We start from the raw sequence: 16752 nt of genomic DNA, 5'->3' as shown, positions 1-16752 counted from the left end.
GCGTAGCGTGGCGGACTCATCATCCCGAAGGGCGACAGCACGCCGGCCGTGCGCTGGCAAAACACAGTCACTGAAACGGTTCCCGATGGCTGCGATGGGCTATATTACCTTCTGCCAAGTACCACGACTAGAAAACAACGGTTATGCGAGGAAATATCTACGGACGACAGGCACAAACCTACTGCGCAAAAACGAGCGACGCCATTTGCATCTCAAAATGAGCAAAACCATAGCAAAACCGTTCGCCCATGTTACCAGACTGCCTGCATGTGCCCGCTGTTTCTGAAAATAAACGAAAAAAATTGGCCACTCAACCACATACCCAAGACTAAAGTTTGAATAAAGTAATCTACTAATTTAATTCGTGACAAATAAATTTAAAACTAATGAAAATAAACGCCTAATTAATTTTTTGTTTTCATTATTTGTCCCCCCCTCACCTAGTAGCGCTTTAATCGTCACGCGGGTGTTGATGTTTGTCGCAATAGGTTTCCGACCACTTTTCGTTCCGACTTTCGCGACCTATTTAGATTGACCTTGGATGCACCATGATGCACGACCAAGACGGCATCAGGGCACGGCGCAATGACGGCAGTATGACATCTAACAATACGGCATTTATTTTTCTTCGTCGCTCATTCATTTCACTAAGAGCACGCGCTTTTCGCGCCGTAATCTTAAACCAACGAAGATCCCACGTTTTGGAAAAGTCGTGCTAGCCGATTAAAATTTTGCTGAGCTGTCACGACGAAACGGCCCACCGTTACAAGACGGCGTGCAGTAGACTTCGGCAATAAACGCACCCCGGGTATGTGAGCCCGTGTATTACAGGCTGCCGAGACATGCCCCTCAGCGATGCGATCGAGTTCAGCATATTCGCCCAAAAACGCCTGCGTTTGACTGTTGCATCGTCCGGCTAATAGCTTAGCTATAGATAGCTTGCGCCTACGTCACTCAACCCGCCATGTTGGTGTACCAGCACGGTGGGACCCGAGTTTTTGCGATGTCACGTTAATCTTATCTGTACGTCGCATGTAGGTTCTCTCGTTATTCATGCACTGAGGCCAATAACTTTCCATAGCGGCGAGGCTGTTACATTGAACCAGGTCAACCGTCACGTGATTATGCTGCTCTGACGTCATCAAAGTTGCCGTGCTGGAGTACCAGTACGTGAAGAACTTGCGTCCATGATATCACTTGCAAACTATCAACACATTTCGCGGTATGCCGCGCCTTATCGCCCCAAACCATCTATCTATCCATCTAAATAACTTTATTTGGTCCTGAGGAGGCGATGGCCCCCTACGAGGCCCCGTCTGTGGGTCCCAAACTATGCCGAGATATTTACAGCGCAGATAAAAACGTGGAAAAACGTGAGGACATGACAGACGAAATGCTGTTGCGCTCCGTGTGTAGTGTCGTTACATTTGCCCGCGTTTTTTTCTGCGCTGCAAATATCTCGACATGAACAACCAACTTGCCCAAAGGATCGCACTCCCCGAGCCACACAACCACTAAAATCCTTGAACGGTACCCACAGAAATCTATGGCATATAATACCATAATACTTGCGATATTTTCGCACGTTTCGGGCTAGTGCCGTCTCATTGTCTGTGCTTCCTTGCTGGCGCTAAGGGGAAGAACTACACTTTAAAGAAAAGCACTTAGAGGAGCACTTTGATTACCTTTTTTTTTTTTACTTTGCCCGTCTGCTGTGTTGCAGTGTAGCTAATACGTAGCATATATCTGCGCAGGCCCATGGCCAGGAATTCTTTTAGGAGGGGGTAAGGGTCACTTGCTAAAGGCCTTGACTATTTTACAAAAAGACCTATTTTCATTATTTGTTTTCTGTAAAACACGCCCCTCCATCAGAACTTCAAGGGGACCCAGGCCCCTTGCCCCCCCCCCCCCCCCCCCCCAACCCTGCCCCCCCGGCTACGTGACTGCATCTCGGTCCGTCCATTCCTTGATCTAGGTCGCACTGCCATCTTTACTACCGTACAGCTGTGCTTGCCAGTTCGTGAAATTCAATTGCCACAGCAAGCGAAATTCGCGGTCATTTTCTTGTTTCAGACAGGCTGGCAAATTCTGCGCTGCCTTTTGCGCCTGTCCCAGTGGCCAGCGCCTGTCGGCGTGCTGGTGATCGCCGCCGGAGCGTGCGCTTTCGCTCTCGAGCAGCTCACGGTCAAGGAATGGACGGACTCGTCGGCACGCATGGACGCCGGCTCAAAAGCGGCACAACAGACATGGGTTCGAGCTCTCGTGTCCCTGTGCGTCACAGACGGTAAGATGCCGTACACATTAGAACACCACAGAAGGGATGTATTTTAAGGAAACATGCTTCTGGGCTTATTTCTTTATGGTGCGGTATCAAAAAGGTTATATATAGGCCTGGCTTTACTATTGCAAACACCAATGGAGAGCGGAGCTGACGGAAAGCCTCAACGACAAAAATCCTACTATGCTTTACTCTCTCCCTTTCCCCTCATATTCGCTTCCCTTTCCCGTTCACCTCCCTCCTCCCCCCTCACCTCACTCATTCCTTGTCTTGACACCCTATTGCTTTAATATGCTTTACAATCTCGCCTTCCTCCTCACCTTCAGCCTCGCTTCCCTTTCCCGTTCACCTCCCTGTGTGAAGAGTGAACTGATGAGAGGCGCGTCAAGAGGGGCGAGAGTGTGGCTCAGCGGAGGAATCCAGCTGTTTTGCGAGAAGTAGGTCAGTCAGCGTCTCGGTGGGGTGCAGAGGAGGCTACTGGTTCTTTGTGAGTTTGCACATTCATAATGGCCAAGACTGCTCCCGAGGAAGAAGCCGCCCGACATGAGCGTCAGCGAAAGCTGACGCTGGAACGGGCATGTCGTCGCCGAGCCAACCCGCGATGTACAGCCGTCAGCACGCTTAACTCGAACGCTCCGCCGCGTGGCCTTGACCGGCTTCGACGTACGCCAGCGTCGCCAAGCGTTTACACGGTATGTTTGCTGCAGCTAACCATACATGGCGCGCGGGTCGATTTCACTAGTATTCTGTTTCACTTCTGCCTGACCGGAGGGTCGAATACACTCACATGGCAAGTCCTTTCTCGACACGTTTCGCTTGGGGCTGCGTTCTCACGCTCGCCCGTGAAATCAGTCGTCATATGCTTATCTCGGGAATGAACCATTGCGTACGACAACTCAGGCGCCGAGATAAGCAATACGGCACCGAACTTCATGGGCGCGCGTGAAAACGCAGTCACGAGCGAAACGTGGCGAACACGGACCGGCCAAGTGAGTGTATTCGACCCGCCCGTCAGGCAGAAGGGAAACAGAAATTTACTAGTGAAATCGCCCCGCGCTCCATCTATCGTTAGCTGCAGCAAACATACCGTGTAAACGCTTGGCGGCGCTGGCGTACGTCGAAGCGGGTCAAGGCCACGCGGCGGAGCGTTCGAGTTAAGCGTGCTGACGGCTGTACGCGCTAGGGAAGCCGATGCTGAGCGCCAACGAAGGGAAGGCTTGAACAACACAGAAGAGGGGTAGCCTGATCAAGGAGGAGCATCAGCTTCGCTCTTTCGACAGTGTTCGCGAAGTGGAGTTGGCTGGATTTCTTAACAGCGCAGCTGTTTTCAATCGAGGATTTCATGTCCGCTGCCATGGTAACGCTGATCATAAAAGGGTATGTGCCACAGAAATTGGGTGAATACCACTTCTCACCACTGGTCCACTAAAAATGCAGAAGGCAACAGTTGAAACTTCTTTGTAAACCTGTGCATCAGAGTGGTATGGTCAAGATGCAATGAAACTATACTACCACCTCAAAGCTTAACAAAGAGTGTTTGATAAAGATCAGTGATACAACATACCTGAAACACTTGCAAAGCATAGAAATGCGTTATCCTGATGAAGGGAAGGCCACCGGCTTCGCTGCTTCGTCGGTATCCGCGAAGCGGAGGTTGCGGAATTTTGTGTATGTTTCTTTTCGTTCGCCATTTCACTTTTCCCATTTGCCTCTTTTCTTTCCCTTGACTTTCTTTATCTCTTTCCCTCACTGACCACCTGTGTAACCCTTTCCCGTGCAGTGGCCTGCCGCATCGTTGGCAGCGTACTGCTAAGCATGTCGGCCCAGAGGTTGTCACGCTCGCTACACAACGAAATGCTGGAGCACGTGCTGCGCAGTCCGGTGTCCTTCTTCGACGCCTCGCCGCAAGGAAGGATCGTGAATCGCTTCTCGGCCGACATCGACTTTGTAGACGGGCGAACGTTCTTGAGCGCCAAGCAGAGCATTCAGAACACGCTAATCACTGCAGCCAAGGTAGCGGTCATCGGAACTCAATCGCCCGTCGTGGTGGGAATCACGGCCATCGTCACCGTACTGACCGGATACGGAATGGTCAGTTCGTCGCGGCTCAAAATGTATATATGAGGAAAATACGGCAAACTATGGCTAGCATAAATGATTCATTCGTTTTTAAAAGGCTATCATTTTGTTTCACTTACATAGATGTGTACTTACACTTTTGTCTGTTTCAAGAAAAATGGAAATAAATGAAATTGAAATTGCAAGCAATTTAGCGGTTTATGAAACGAACCGCAGACTTGCCGAGTGTGTATCGTGTATTTCAGATGACAGTCCCACTACCGCAATTCTTAGTCGAGCTCAAAGAACGCATGAGTGCTGCAGGGCAGGCTATTGACAGGACTATGATACAAAATGTATGGAATGAGCTAATCATCGATTAGACGTGTGTCGTGTCATTAATAACGGGGCGTATATTGAACTTTTTGTAGAGGGTGTATAAACATCGGGAGAGAGAGAGAGAACAACTTCATTAAACATACGAACCCCAGTCCGGGTCCACTAATAAAAAAAAGGCAAGGCTTGGTCATCAGACAGGCCTAAAAGTTTCAAATGTCCGAGTAGTGCCTTCATGATGTCTGGGGCGGAGTCCGCCAGCCACTCCTCCAGGGTCGCAGGTCTTAGATTGGTAGGTATGTGTTTAAGGCTCTCGCCCATGGCTGCACCGCATGCCACGCAGGCAGGAGACCAATCCTTCACTTCGGAAGTGTGTGATTCTTTTCATATAACTTTCATGTGTGTGCGTGTCATACTTTTGGAAAAATGGCCTTTTCAAAACTATTTAGTCATTTATGCTAGCCCTGTATTTATAGTTCGACATTTCTAGGCAATGCCTTAAACGCTGGGATGTACTAATTACAGTCCATGGCCACGTGAGCATCGCTGAACTGGAAAAAGATAGACGGAGGTGCTCTTTAATATAAAATTCCCCTTTTCAAGCGCACTAACATTACAAAAAGTTTATCATACTTTTGCACTAACTGGTTAAAATGTTAAGCTTGTGTAAGAACGAAAGGGGGAATGGGTTAAGTAAGGGCTCGTTTCCTTGTTACACACAACCTCATTAAACAGACAATGAACCCAAGAGAGGCGTAAGGGGTATTAATTGTAGTTCTTTTTATTAACTGTAGTGTAGTAATTGTGACATAAATGGAAGAAAAAAAGTGATTGAAAAAAGAACTTGCCGCCTTTTTTATCCGCTTTAATTCCTTAGTATTTATGACATAGTTACTGCACTACAATTAGAGAAACAACAAATATTATCCCATTTATCTTAGAGTTTCTTACAAGATTTACTAGAGGGAACTCTGGCACTGCGAGCGTTCAGCCACCGTGGGGGTGATGAATAGCACATGGATTTGCGTAGTCTTCGTGCTTGCGGCTTCGAACGCGCTTATGGCTTTGTTTATTATTGTGTTATGGCTTTTCTTTTTGGGTAAAAGATTGGCTAGTTGTGAACCTGGCGAGCAGATTTGGATTAGTCAGCCTAAAAAAATCAAGGTTCTCAAGTGGGACCGCTAAACTTTTGCTGAACTTCGTGAACTTCATTCCGCGAGAAAGCGGCTGCTACACGGGGTCCGTTCGATGCGCCTGAGCAGTTCACGAGGTACTGCACATCGCAATTCGGAACAAAAGATGCAGAGGTGCAGCGCTGGTTTACGCTTTTACAACTGAGCTATTAAGCTTTTCGTTATGCCGTGTGGTGTCACCAGAAAACTATCATCGTCATTGTCAGCTTGCCACAGCCACGTTAAGCCAAGTTAAGCTTAAGTTAGGCCAGGTGAGCATGGTAGATCATAATTAAGGCTAACATAATTAAGTCTAATTAATCCCAAGTAATACAAGCAATCCAAGTCAAATTCCCAATGAAGCTCGTGAAGTCAAGCACAGAAAGATACTAATTACTAGTGACCGAGTTGATCTAATTAAGTCTAATTATTGATAATTCTGATGGTATAACTAATACTAATTATGTTGTGTCTAATGAAATCCACCCGAGATACATGAGTTTCATTTAGTCTAATGTATATAAGCCTAATAAAGCTAATTAATCATAATTAAGCCGAATTGATATTGAGCCCCGCCGGGACTAGCTAGGAGGCCACCCACAAGCAATCCAAGTCGAATTCCCCATGAAGCTCGTGAAGCCAAGCTCAGGAAGATAATAATTAGTGACCGAATTGATCTAATTAAGTCTAATTATTGATAAATCAGATAGTATAATTAAGACTAATTATGTTGTGTGTAATGGAATCCGCCCGAGATACATGAGTTTCATTTAGCCTAATGCTAATTAAGCGTAATAATCCAATTAGGCATAATTAGGCCTAATTGATATTGAGCCAAGCCGTGACTAGCTAGGAGGCCACCAACTTCGCTGTAACTCGGCCTTGCGCCTCTAGTGCAAGCTCACATTTTTTTCTGCACCCTCTCAGCTGCGGTGTAGCTTGATTGGTGCAGACGTGTGGGTGTGAAGTACCAGTGCACCAACGACAGTTTTACCAGACGACTTCACTTTTTTAATGTGCTCGCGCGCTAGAAAGAAACAAGCAATTGGTGTTGCATTTTATTTATTTCAGTACACATTAACTGTAGTCACAAACTACATATGAAGGCATTTGCCGGTAAGCCAGTTATTTTAACTATATATCACATAAGGAAAAACGAGAGCAAGGAGGCGTGGGTCGGCGAGAAATATTTCCGCCACCACATCGGCAAGTTCATCATTAGGCTAAATTTCTTGCGAGCTTTAGCATTGCACATCACAAAATATGCGCTTGTTCATGCAAGACGCAATATTTTTCACTGACATCAATTGTACAACTACCAAACGCGGAAACTGTATGGTTCAGTTGAGCTAAAAAAATGCGTAGTGATACAGCTGAGTACATACGAAGAACCAAATGAGCAGAGGCTCGTTACTAGTAATACACATTCACTCCTTACGCGCTTAAAAACGATAATAAAGTTCAATCGACCTCTAAACTAGGTGTATCGTACGTAAAAAAGTATTCGCAATTCCTACTTCGCCTCCAGAAATTGTGTTAAATCTAGACGTCAGCAGAAAAGGCAACATTGAATTTATAGAAACATTATTTGAAATTTCTGAGTGATCGTATTTTTTAAGCGTGTTGATGTAAAGTGCCTCTGTGCACGTCGTAGTTGTTAACAACATGTTTTTGTACCTTAATAACTGCAAGTTTTTAAAGTCAAAGAGCCACAGGGAGCCCAAAGAACGAAGCTTAGGCAAATCCATGCAGTGCCCATCGTTCCCATCCTGGCTGAAGCGCTATGCGTTGCAGCTCCTATAGACACTAACGCTAGACTTCGCTCTAGTGCAGTATTAATAAACTCTATATAATAAACCTATAACTCTATAAATAATTCGCCGCGAGGGCGAAGTAATGAATGCGATAGCAAGAAACTAATGCTATACGAAGTGAGGCTCGCCAATGGATACTCTCAGTTTGAACAGCGCTCTGTTGCAAAGGCGGCCAAAGCAGCGAAGGAAACTAGAGTGCTTCAAGTGTCGAGCTGTGACACTTGATAGTTCGCGCTCATCTTCTGTTTGTTCGTTTAGCGGCGTCCCTTGAGCTCGATTGACTTTCCTACTCTCCGTAACATGAGCGCGGACATCACGGTGAAAGCGTGAAACACCCCTCTTCCCCTCAGCACGAGAAAACCGCGCGAGCAGACAGCGGAAGGGCAAGGGGGCAAGGTTCTCCCTGCGCAAGCATAACAAGAAGCCAGCGCGCTCACCGACGACTTTTAAATCCACCCGTCGCGCTCCTAACGCCATCTCACTGGTAATGAAGAAACGCTTATAAGCGCCTAGCGTCTCTGAGTCCGTCCAGCGGTAGATGGTGTGTATATAACGCTCGCCGTTAGCTACGTGGAGGATCTGCGTTTCGTGGCGTAGTGGATAGCGCCACTCGCTGAGGAGCAAGAGATCCCTGGTTCGGTTCCGCGCTTCGGAAGCATTCTTCGGAATTATTTTTCTTTGGGGCTTTTATATGTATATACATACTTATACATATACGGTGCATGACGGGCGACGGCGACGGCAAAATTCAGCCGAGACTGTCCATATAATTACTATCGCAATAAAACTATAAATAAAAAAGGGAGGCATATGTTTAATAAACCATATGCCTCCCTTCATTGTCTGTTGGTTTAATTAGTTTATGTAAAGGAATTTATTACTTCAATTTATTACCTCAGCTTAATGGACGATATGAGCAGTACGTCATGTGTACTCACGAACTTGGCCTGCGAACGTGTGATTATCTTCAGGCATCCAAATAAGGGAGAATTTTCAAGGGAATATGGAAACTTGAAGATATGAAGAATATTTGAACAGGGGCTGTCGCTGGAACCGGCGTTTTGACAAAGGGACTTGTCATCTTGCAGCTTTGAAGAAGGCAAGTCCGCTTGTCGAGACGTTGCCTCCAGCGACAGCCCCTGCTCAAAAATTTTTCATACCTTCAGGCATGTACTACTTTACGAATTGAAGCCAGTTGACTGGTTTCCCTTGGGAGCCCGAGCTGTCCATTTGGTGCTTCTTCCTTTTCGTTGCTGCAACCACGTTTCAAGGGACACTAAAGAGGAAAACGATTGTTCTGATTATTAATAAATTGCTCTTTCACAATTCCAAAATCACCACGCTTGACACGAGAAGACCCTCGCTAAGCGAGAAAACGAGCAAAAGGAAAATGCGGGCGTTGACGCCACCTTGAAATTCCCGCACCAAACGTCGTGACGTCATAGATTACTACGAAAAACTGCGCAAAATAAACAGGGACAAGTGAGACACACGCACAAGCGCAGGCTAGTCTGCGCTTGTGCGTGTGTCTCACTTGTCCCTGTTTATTTTGCGCAGTTTTTCGTAGTAATGGAGTACCAACTCGCCCAACGCTCTGTCCTTTTAACGTCATAGATCTTGGCAGCATCTGCAAGCTCCTACCTAGTTCCTAACCAGTAAAAATGAAACATTGTTTTCTGAAGAGACCATACATTTAACAGACCAAGTTTCAGAAAATTTCGCTGAGCGAGTGTTTCTAAAAGACGAAAGATACTCTTAACATACGTGACGTCCCATGCGGCGATTTCATCGCGAAAGTTAAAAATAAAACTTTGACCTTAATTTTCCTCGACCTTTATTAACGTATGATGGTGGAATTAACGACATTAGAGTTCTCAGGGTAAAATTTATCAATCTAAACTGATTCGTTGTTTCCCTTCAGTGTACCTTTCAAGAGTGGCGCCTGGCCATGGTCAGTTTGGCGAAAGTTTGTTCAAGTGTATTTTTTATCTCATGAACAAAAAAAACAAACGTAAATGTCTATTGACGGTCTCTCTGCTCAGAACCTGGCCGTGAAGGCTTCGCACTGTGCCCGTTTCTACGAGAGCGTGACCACGTCGCGCTTGCTGCAGCACGCTTCCGAGACAATGGACGCACTGAGCAGCGTACGAACGTACGGCGTCACCGACAAGTTCCGGCGACACTTCTGCCGCCTGGCGGATGACACGACGCGCGGATTGGCGGGCTTCAGCATCACCTATCGCTTCACGCGCACGATCACTTCGGTCGCGGGATTCGTGGTCGTCATGTGTACCCTACTGGGCAACACCGTGTTCGCTGGACCCAGTGGTCCAGACCCCAGCGGCCTCGGCCTGGCGCTGAGCTCGGCAATTTCGGTGCGTTTCCTACTGCTGCGTCTACTCATTGACATTTTTGTGTGCGGAGCACTTTAGGGGCTCGGGCTGTCGTATGCTGTCATCGTCTATCGTCTCATGTCGTCGCTTGTCAGGCTGGCAAAACCATGTATAGCATAGCAGTGTATAGTGTGTTATAAAAAGGGGGTGGGAAAGGGAAGTGATGGCGAGGAGGAGTGATGTTAGGGTAAGAAGGAGAGAAAGGAGAAGGGGGAGGGCACTACATCATCACAAATGAAGGTTTCCATTCCCGCCATGGACGCCTAGCTGGCTGCGCGTTTGAAACGCCAGCATCGCCTAAGGGCAGACGAATCAGTGTTCGGCGCTGCCTACAGCTTTGAGTGAAACTGCTTGAATATTTTTTTCCAACCTCGCCCTACGTTACGTGCTGCACTACTGCGGCTTTACCTTATCGTCCGCGCCTTATCTGCGGTTGTTCCTTGTGTGTGTTTGTGTGTGTTCACTTCAGATATAGTCAGCTTGCGCGTGACGTCACGGACGCGGGTACTTAACGTAGTGGTGGTACAACATGCCGGCTTAGATGACGTCAGGGCATCATAATCACGTGGCGATTGACTTGCTTCAGTGTGGTAATGACACCGATGGAAGGTTTTTTTTTTAGCTCTGTACATGAATAACGAAAGACCCAACGTGCGATGTGCTGTTAACACTAACGTTACAATGCAAACTTCGCGTCTCGTCATGTTGGAGCTCCCGGCATGGCTGTCTCAGTGACGTACGTGCAAGCCATCTGTAGCTATTTCACCTTCTAGATATATTTCACATTTTGCTGTAAAACATACGTTAGTAATGCATTACTCTCCCACGTGTGTCCTTCGGGGTATTGTAAGTAAATAAATAAATAAATAAATAAATAAATAAATAAATAGTACCGAGAGGTATGTAATGAGCACAGTGCCACATCTACTGGACAGTCGTGCACTGTCACAACAAAATGCTCTGAGGCAGTGCTCTCAAAGGAACTCCACGCAGAAGACGTCGCTCGCGCTATGCAGGTTACTGAAACGTACGGGCCTTCATGAGAAACTTTGGGAGCACCCCCAGCTACCGCTGTTCGGTGTACGCACTTACTTAATCTCTATTCCTCTCTGCTTCTTCCTGAAATCAGTAAAGCGAAGACCTATAGAAACATTTGGTATAACTGCGATACACCCGGCCTTAGTTCCATATTGTACAGGAAAATGCTTGCTGGGACTTAAAGGCAACTCCGGCAATTTTTCGAGGTCAATGGATCTCAATGAAATTCGCTGGGTACGTTCCTTTGCACGTTTCCGTCATTTATGCCAAATTACAGGCTTGAGACATGCGCAGATTGTTTGCAAATGAATTTTAAAGGTTGTCTGCAAACGCCCTCTTGGCTTCCCACAATTATTGGCAACATTGCGTCTGTGACGTCAGTATTGGGAAGGCGGCGGAAGTGACGCAGCCGAGGGCACCGCTAACTTCGCCGCTTCGGCCACTACAGCGAGCGTCTGCTGTGCACAAGGCGACAGGCAGCGTTGGTTTGGCCGGCGCTTCGCTAGTCGTCCCGGCTGTCACAGTTTTCATACTCCGCGCCGGCATGACCGGCATGCCTTGCACGACTTCCGGTTCGTTCGTAACAACGTCTACGTCATACGTAGACAGTACGCTCGGTTGGGTTTCGGTTTCGGTGTCGCGCTTTTTTGCTTATTTAAAATTATTCTCCAATTTGCCGAGTATTTCTGCTATCGGGCCCGTAACAGGAGCGTCTCAGGAACATACTTTGACATGGCCAAAAAATCGCCGGAGTTGGCCTTTATGAGGTTCCTGTTATGGCGATATCGGCTTCCCAACCGGGACTGGTAAAGTGTGTGTCTTAACTTTTAAGTGCCGCCTACATATGCGTGCATATTATCGTGCGTTAATGAGGTGACTGCTGATGCTTCGACCTCATTGATTTCTTCCAGGTTCCTCTTTCGCTGACGACGCTGTGCGTGATGCTGTTCAACGTACTGCAAATGATCGTGGCTATTGAGCGGTGCATCGAATACGCGGAGCTTCCGCCAGAGGTACTCCACTTGCACCATTTCTTACCTAGAAAGCATTTTTCACGTCCGTCTATAGCCTAGAATATAATACCCCTATCACACGGGCACCCGCGAACTCCGTTCACGGCCGGACTCGACTCCTGCTCCGCGAGGAGGAGTCGAGTCCGGTCGTGCTCCGTTTAACTTCCTCGTCTTTACATCATCGGAGATGCGGTCCCTGTGACATGGTCTTCCTTACGCCAAGGAAGTTAAACGGAGCATTTCTCAAAGGTAGTTCGGTGATATCCGTTAGCGGCGCCGTAGAGTACTCTCGTCCCCAGTAAATCGTAGTCACGAAACAAAGCTGCAAACACAAAACAGCCGCAGTACACACAATAATCAATTTTATCAATATTTAAGGTTATTTCACTTCATAAACCGTTCATAACGTGCGTTTAACGAAAAAACTATTTGCAGTGGCTTAGCTCGGCTATACCAGGCTATACGTAGCGTTAGCAAAGGTGCAGCTGATTATTCTTAGCTTTCCAGATTGTCTAGGATTATTAGCCTTCTTCTGTTCATTCTTCGTAGGCTGAACCGCTAATTGCCAGGCAACTACTTCGGGATCCGATGAGATAAGCTTCTCGGCTTTTCTGCGCCGTTTAGCTGCATTTGCGCTCTCTCTCCATGGCGTTACCTACCTGCAAACGCCAGTCAGAGGCGCTATCAAGCGGCTTGAGCGCAGTGTCAGACGGCGACTGCACAGCGAAGGCAAATAGCTGCGCGCGTGCTGGCGCCAGTGTGTCTGCCATGGCTACGACGTGACTAGTCTCGAATGCGCAGACCAGCAGCAGCGAGTCGCGCGTGGCGGTGGCGGAGTCCGCGCGCGCGCCGGCGCCAGTGTGTCTGCCGCGGCTACGACACACTCTTCCCGAACGCGCAGACTCGCAGCGGCGAGTCGGGCGCGGCGGTGGCGGAGAGCGCGTGAGAGGCCCGCTCCGGTGAGCCAGCTGTGTGACATCACTGATCCTCGCGCATGCGCAGCACGGCTCATGAGGATCCACGCGAAATCGGCTCCGGCTAGGCAAGTGTAGCTAACGCTCCAAAAAAAACGCGCATAAGTGCACATACTCTCCGCACCATGGCTCGCGAAAATCGTCGTGCCGTCATTTCGGAGTCCGTGCGCACCGTTGTGTTTACGTCTGTGCATCTCGTTCCGTTCATATTGCGGTGCTCTTCATTCTACTTCAACATTACCAAAAGTCGCAGCAGTGAGTGACGCGGGTTCTCTCTTCTTCGTCGACCCCGGCGGTTGTGCCGGCGGCACATGTGAACTGTTGTGGGACCCGCCCGCAGCAAGGGCTTCTTGGACTCAACGTGAGACCTGCGATCATCCGATATTGGAAAGCCCAACGCGATCCAGGTGGTAGCACAACTTCAAAGGAATCGGTGTGAACTTGCTGTGTGTTTGACAATCAGTGCACTCAGTGAAAACGCGTACCAAAACAAACATACCATGTTACCAGCACTCCCGTAAACATGACTGCCAACATGCTTGCAGATGCACGTTTCTGTGACAAAAGCCAAAACAATTTTTTTACTTCGCTTTGAATAAAGCATAATTTTGAAAATCATACGAACGATTGAAAATTTTTCAAGCGTGATTAGACGCGAAATCTTGCATCCAGACGTAGGCGCAGCAGCGCCTAATGTACCCCTTACGGCTTTGTGCAAAGCTCGTAAAATCGCCGTGTGACATGGCCACAACTCCATCTCCGTCGAACTCCCTAATGTTGTTTTACGTTTGTGTACATTAACAGAGTCTGGCGATATATATATATATATATATATATATATATATATATATATATATATATATATATATATATATATATATATATATATATATATATATATATATATATATATATATATATATATATATATATATATATTATAAAGGCGTTTATTGACGGCACAAGTCGACGAAGCACAACGGCGACAGTCAAGACAGAGCGCGGACTCCGAGCGCGAGGAGCGTGCTGTCAGAGAAGAGCCGAAGGGGACGACCCACTAGAAAGCGCTCGAGAGGGCGACCCATTACAAACTTCCAACGCTTCGCTACAATTACCCCGGGTACGAAAAAGGGAGCCGCCTGGCGACCTAACTGCTTGTCACTATGAGCGGGTCATGATAGGGCTTCAGGCGCTCCACGTTGACAATGTCGCGCCCTCGACGGCGCATGTCCGAAGATGGTTCAATGGGCTCGATCAGGTAGTTGACCGGGGATGTGCGTTCGACGACACGGTAGGGGCCGTCGTACTTGGGCAGCAGTTTGGAAGAGAGGCCAGGTGCAGTGGTAGGGACTGAGAGCCATACGGGTGCTCCAGGGCGGAACATGGGCGCTGAAGTAGTGGTGTCACCGCGAATGCTCTTTTGCCGCTCTTGGTCATGCGTAGTAAACGTCTTGGCAAGCTCCCGACACTCCTCAGCAAGTCGGGCTGTGGCAGAAATAGGCGCACACTCAGACGGATCCGGCTTGTATGGAAGGATTGCGTCAATTGTGTGCGACGGGTGTCTGCCGTACAATAAGAAAAAGGGGGAGAAACCAGTAGTGCTCTGCGGGGCGGTATTATAGGCGTTGGTGACAAAAGGCAGAATGGCATCCCAATTTGTGTGATCGGCGGCGACGTACATCGAGAGCATGTCGCCGAGCGTGCGGTTAAAGCGTTCGGTGAGGCCATTCGTCTGCGGGTGGTAAGCAGTAGTTTTCCGGTGAACAACGTTGCACTCTTTCAGGATGGCTTCGACGACTTCCGACAAGAAGACACGACCTCGATCGCTGAGCAGCTCCTGGGGTGGACCGTGGCGCAGCATGAATCGGTGCAGCAGGAAGGAAGCAACATCGTGCGCTGTAGCCACTGGGAGGGCGGCAGTTTCGGCGTATCGCGTAAGGTGGTCAACCGCGATGATGGCCCAGCGGTTACCAGCCGACGTTAGAGGAAGTGGTCCATACAAGTCTATGCCAACGCGCCCGAACGGCCGGTCAGGGCAAGGCAGAGGTTGCAGAACTGCTGGCGACAGGTGCGTTGATGTTTTGCGGCGCTGACAATCGATGCAGGAGCGAACGAACTTCTGCACGTAGCGGTACATCCCTCGCCAAAAGTACCGTTGGCGAATGCGGTGGTAGGTTTTCGATACCCCAGAGTGTGCGCACTGCGGATCAGAGTGGAACGATTCGCATATGCCAGAACGCAGACTGCGGGGTATTACGAGTAGCCACTGGCGGCCGTCGCCGTAATTGCGTCGGTGGAGGAGGTCGTCGCGAACGGCGAAATGGTGGGCTTGACGACGCAACGCGCGAATGGATGGTGTTGCCGATGGATCAGTCAGCTAGTCTATCAATGAGGCGATCCAGTGATCCTTGCGCTGTTCAGTAGCGATGGTGTGAATATCGATAGAAGAAACGGCATTGTGAGACACTGAGCTATGGGTATTGTCGTCAGGCAAGGGGGAGCGCGAGAGTGCGTCGGCGTCAGCATGCTGGCGTCCATTGCGGCACATCACGCGGATATCGTAGTCCTGTAGGCGAAGTGCCCAGCGGGCGAGGCGACCTGAGGGATCCTTCAGTGACGACAACCAGCATAGTGCATGATGGTCGGTGATCACATCAAATGGGCGACCGTACAAATAAGGTCGGAATTTCGTAAGGCCACAGATGATCGCCAGGCATTCCTTTTCGGTGACGGTGTAATTGGTCTCGGCTTTAGTAAGCGTACGACTTGCATATGCCACGATATATTCAGGGAACCCTGGTTTGCGCTGCGCAAGGACAGCGCCAAGGCCAACACCGCTAGCGTCTGTGTGTACCTCTGTAGGAGCCGTAGGGTCGTAGTGGCGTCGTATGATGGGAGGCGACGTCAACAAACGGCGGAGCTTTTCGAAAGCGTCGTCGCACTCGGACGACCATGAATGGAGGGGCCCGTTACTTCCGAGGAGCTTCGTCAGAGGCGATGTGATGGTCGCGAAATTTCGAATGAAGCGCCGAAAGTAGGAACACAGTCCTACGAAACTGCGCAGTTCTTTGACGGACGTAGGTTTCGGGAACTCGGTCACGGCGCGAAGTTTGCCTGTATCGGGGAGAATTCCCTCCTCGGACACGACGTAGCCGAGGATTGTCAGCTGCCGTGCTGAACATCGGCACTTCTTTAGATTCAGTTGCAGACCGGCGTCGCTCAAACGCGTCAAAACATGCCGTAGGCGTTGAAGATGGGTGGAAAAGTCCGGAGCAAAAACGACGACGTCTTCGAGGTAGCACAAGCACGTGTGCCATTTCAGGTTGCGCAGAACGGTATCCATCATGCGCTCAAAGGTGGCGGGCGCATTACACAGCCCAAATGGCATGACGTTGAATTCGTACAGGCCGTCGGGCGTGACAAAGGCGGTCTTCGGTCGAGCGTCGTCAGCCATAGGTACTTGCCAGTACCCTGAGCGCAAATCGAGAGATGAAAAGAATTCGGCGCCTTGCAGGCTGTCAATCGCATCGTCTATTCGCGGCAGTGGATACACGTCCTTACGAGTGATCTTGTTGAGTCGTCTGTAGTCGACACAGAACCGTACAGAACCGTCCTTCTTCGCAACAAGAACGACAGGAGACGCCCAGGGGCTGTTGGAGGGTCGAATAACATCGCG

General features: G+C 48.8%; 1 protein-coding gene across 1 annotated transcript in view; it reads left to right on the top strand.

The window, feature by feature from the left end:
- The first annotated feature begins 1294 nt into the window (after positions 1-1294).
- Positions 1295-16752, top strand: part of LOC119372355 (ATP-binding cassette sub-family C member 2-like) — a 28399-nt gene continuing 12941 nt past the window's right edge. Inside the window, exons 1-5 of the mRNA XM_049419873.1 lie at positions 1295-1318; positions 2074-2284; positions 4059-4369; positions 9701-10033; positions 12001-12102. Coding sequence (XP_049275830.1) covers positions 1295-1318; positions 2074-2284; positions 4059-4369; positions 9701-10033; positions 12001-12102 — 981 coding nt within the window. The remainder of the gene's footprint in view (positions 1319-2073; positions 2285-4058; positions 4370-9700; positions 10034-12000; positions 12103-16752) is intronic.

Source organism: Rhipicephalus sanguineus, chromosome 10 (genome assembly GCF_013339695.2).
Source record: "Rhipicephalus sanguineus isolate Rsan-2018 chromosome 10, BIME_Rsan_1.4, whole genome shotgun sequence".
Lineage (NCBI taxonomy): Eukaryota > Metazoa > Arthropoda > Arachnida > Ixodida > Ixodidae > Rhipicephalus > Rhipicephalus sanguineus.
The sequence above is the reverse complement of the archived record's forward strand: the minus strand, read 5'-3'. Positions and strand labels throughout refer to the sequence as shown.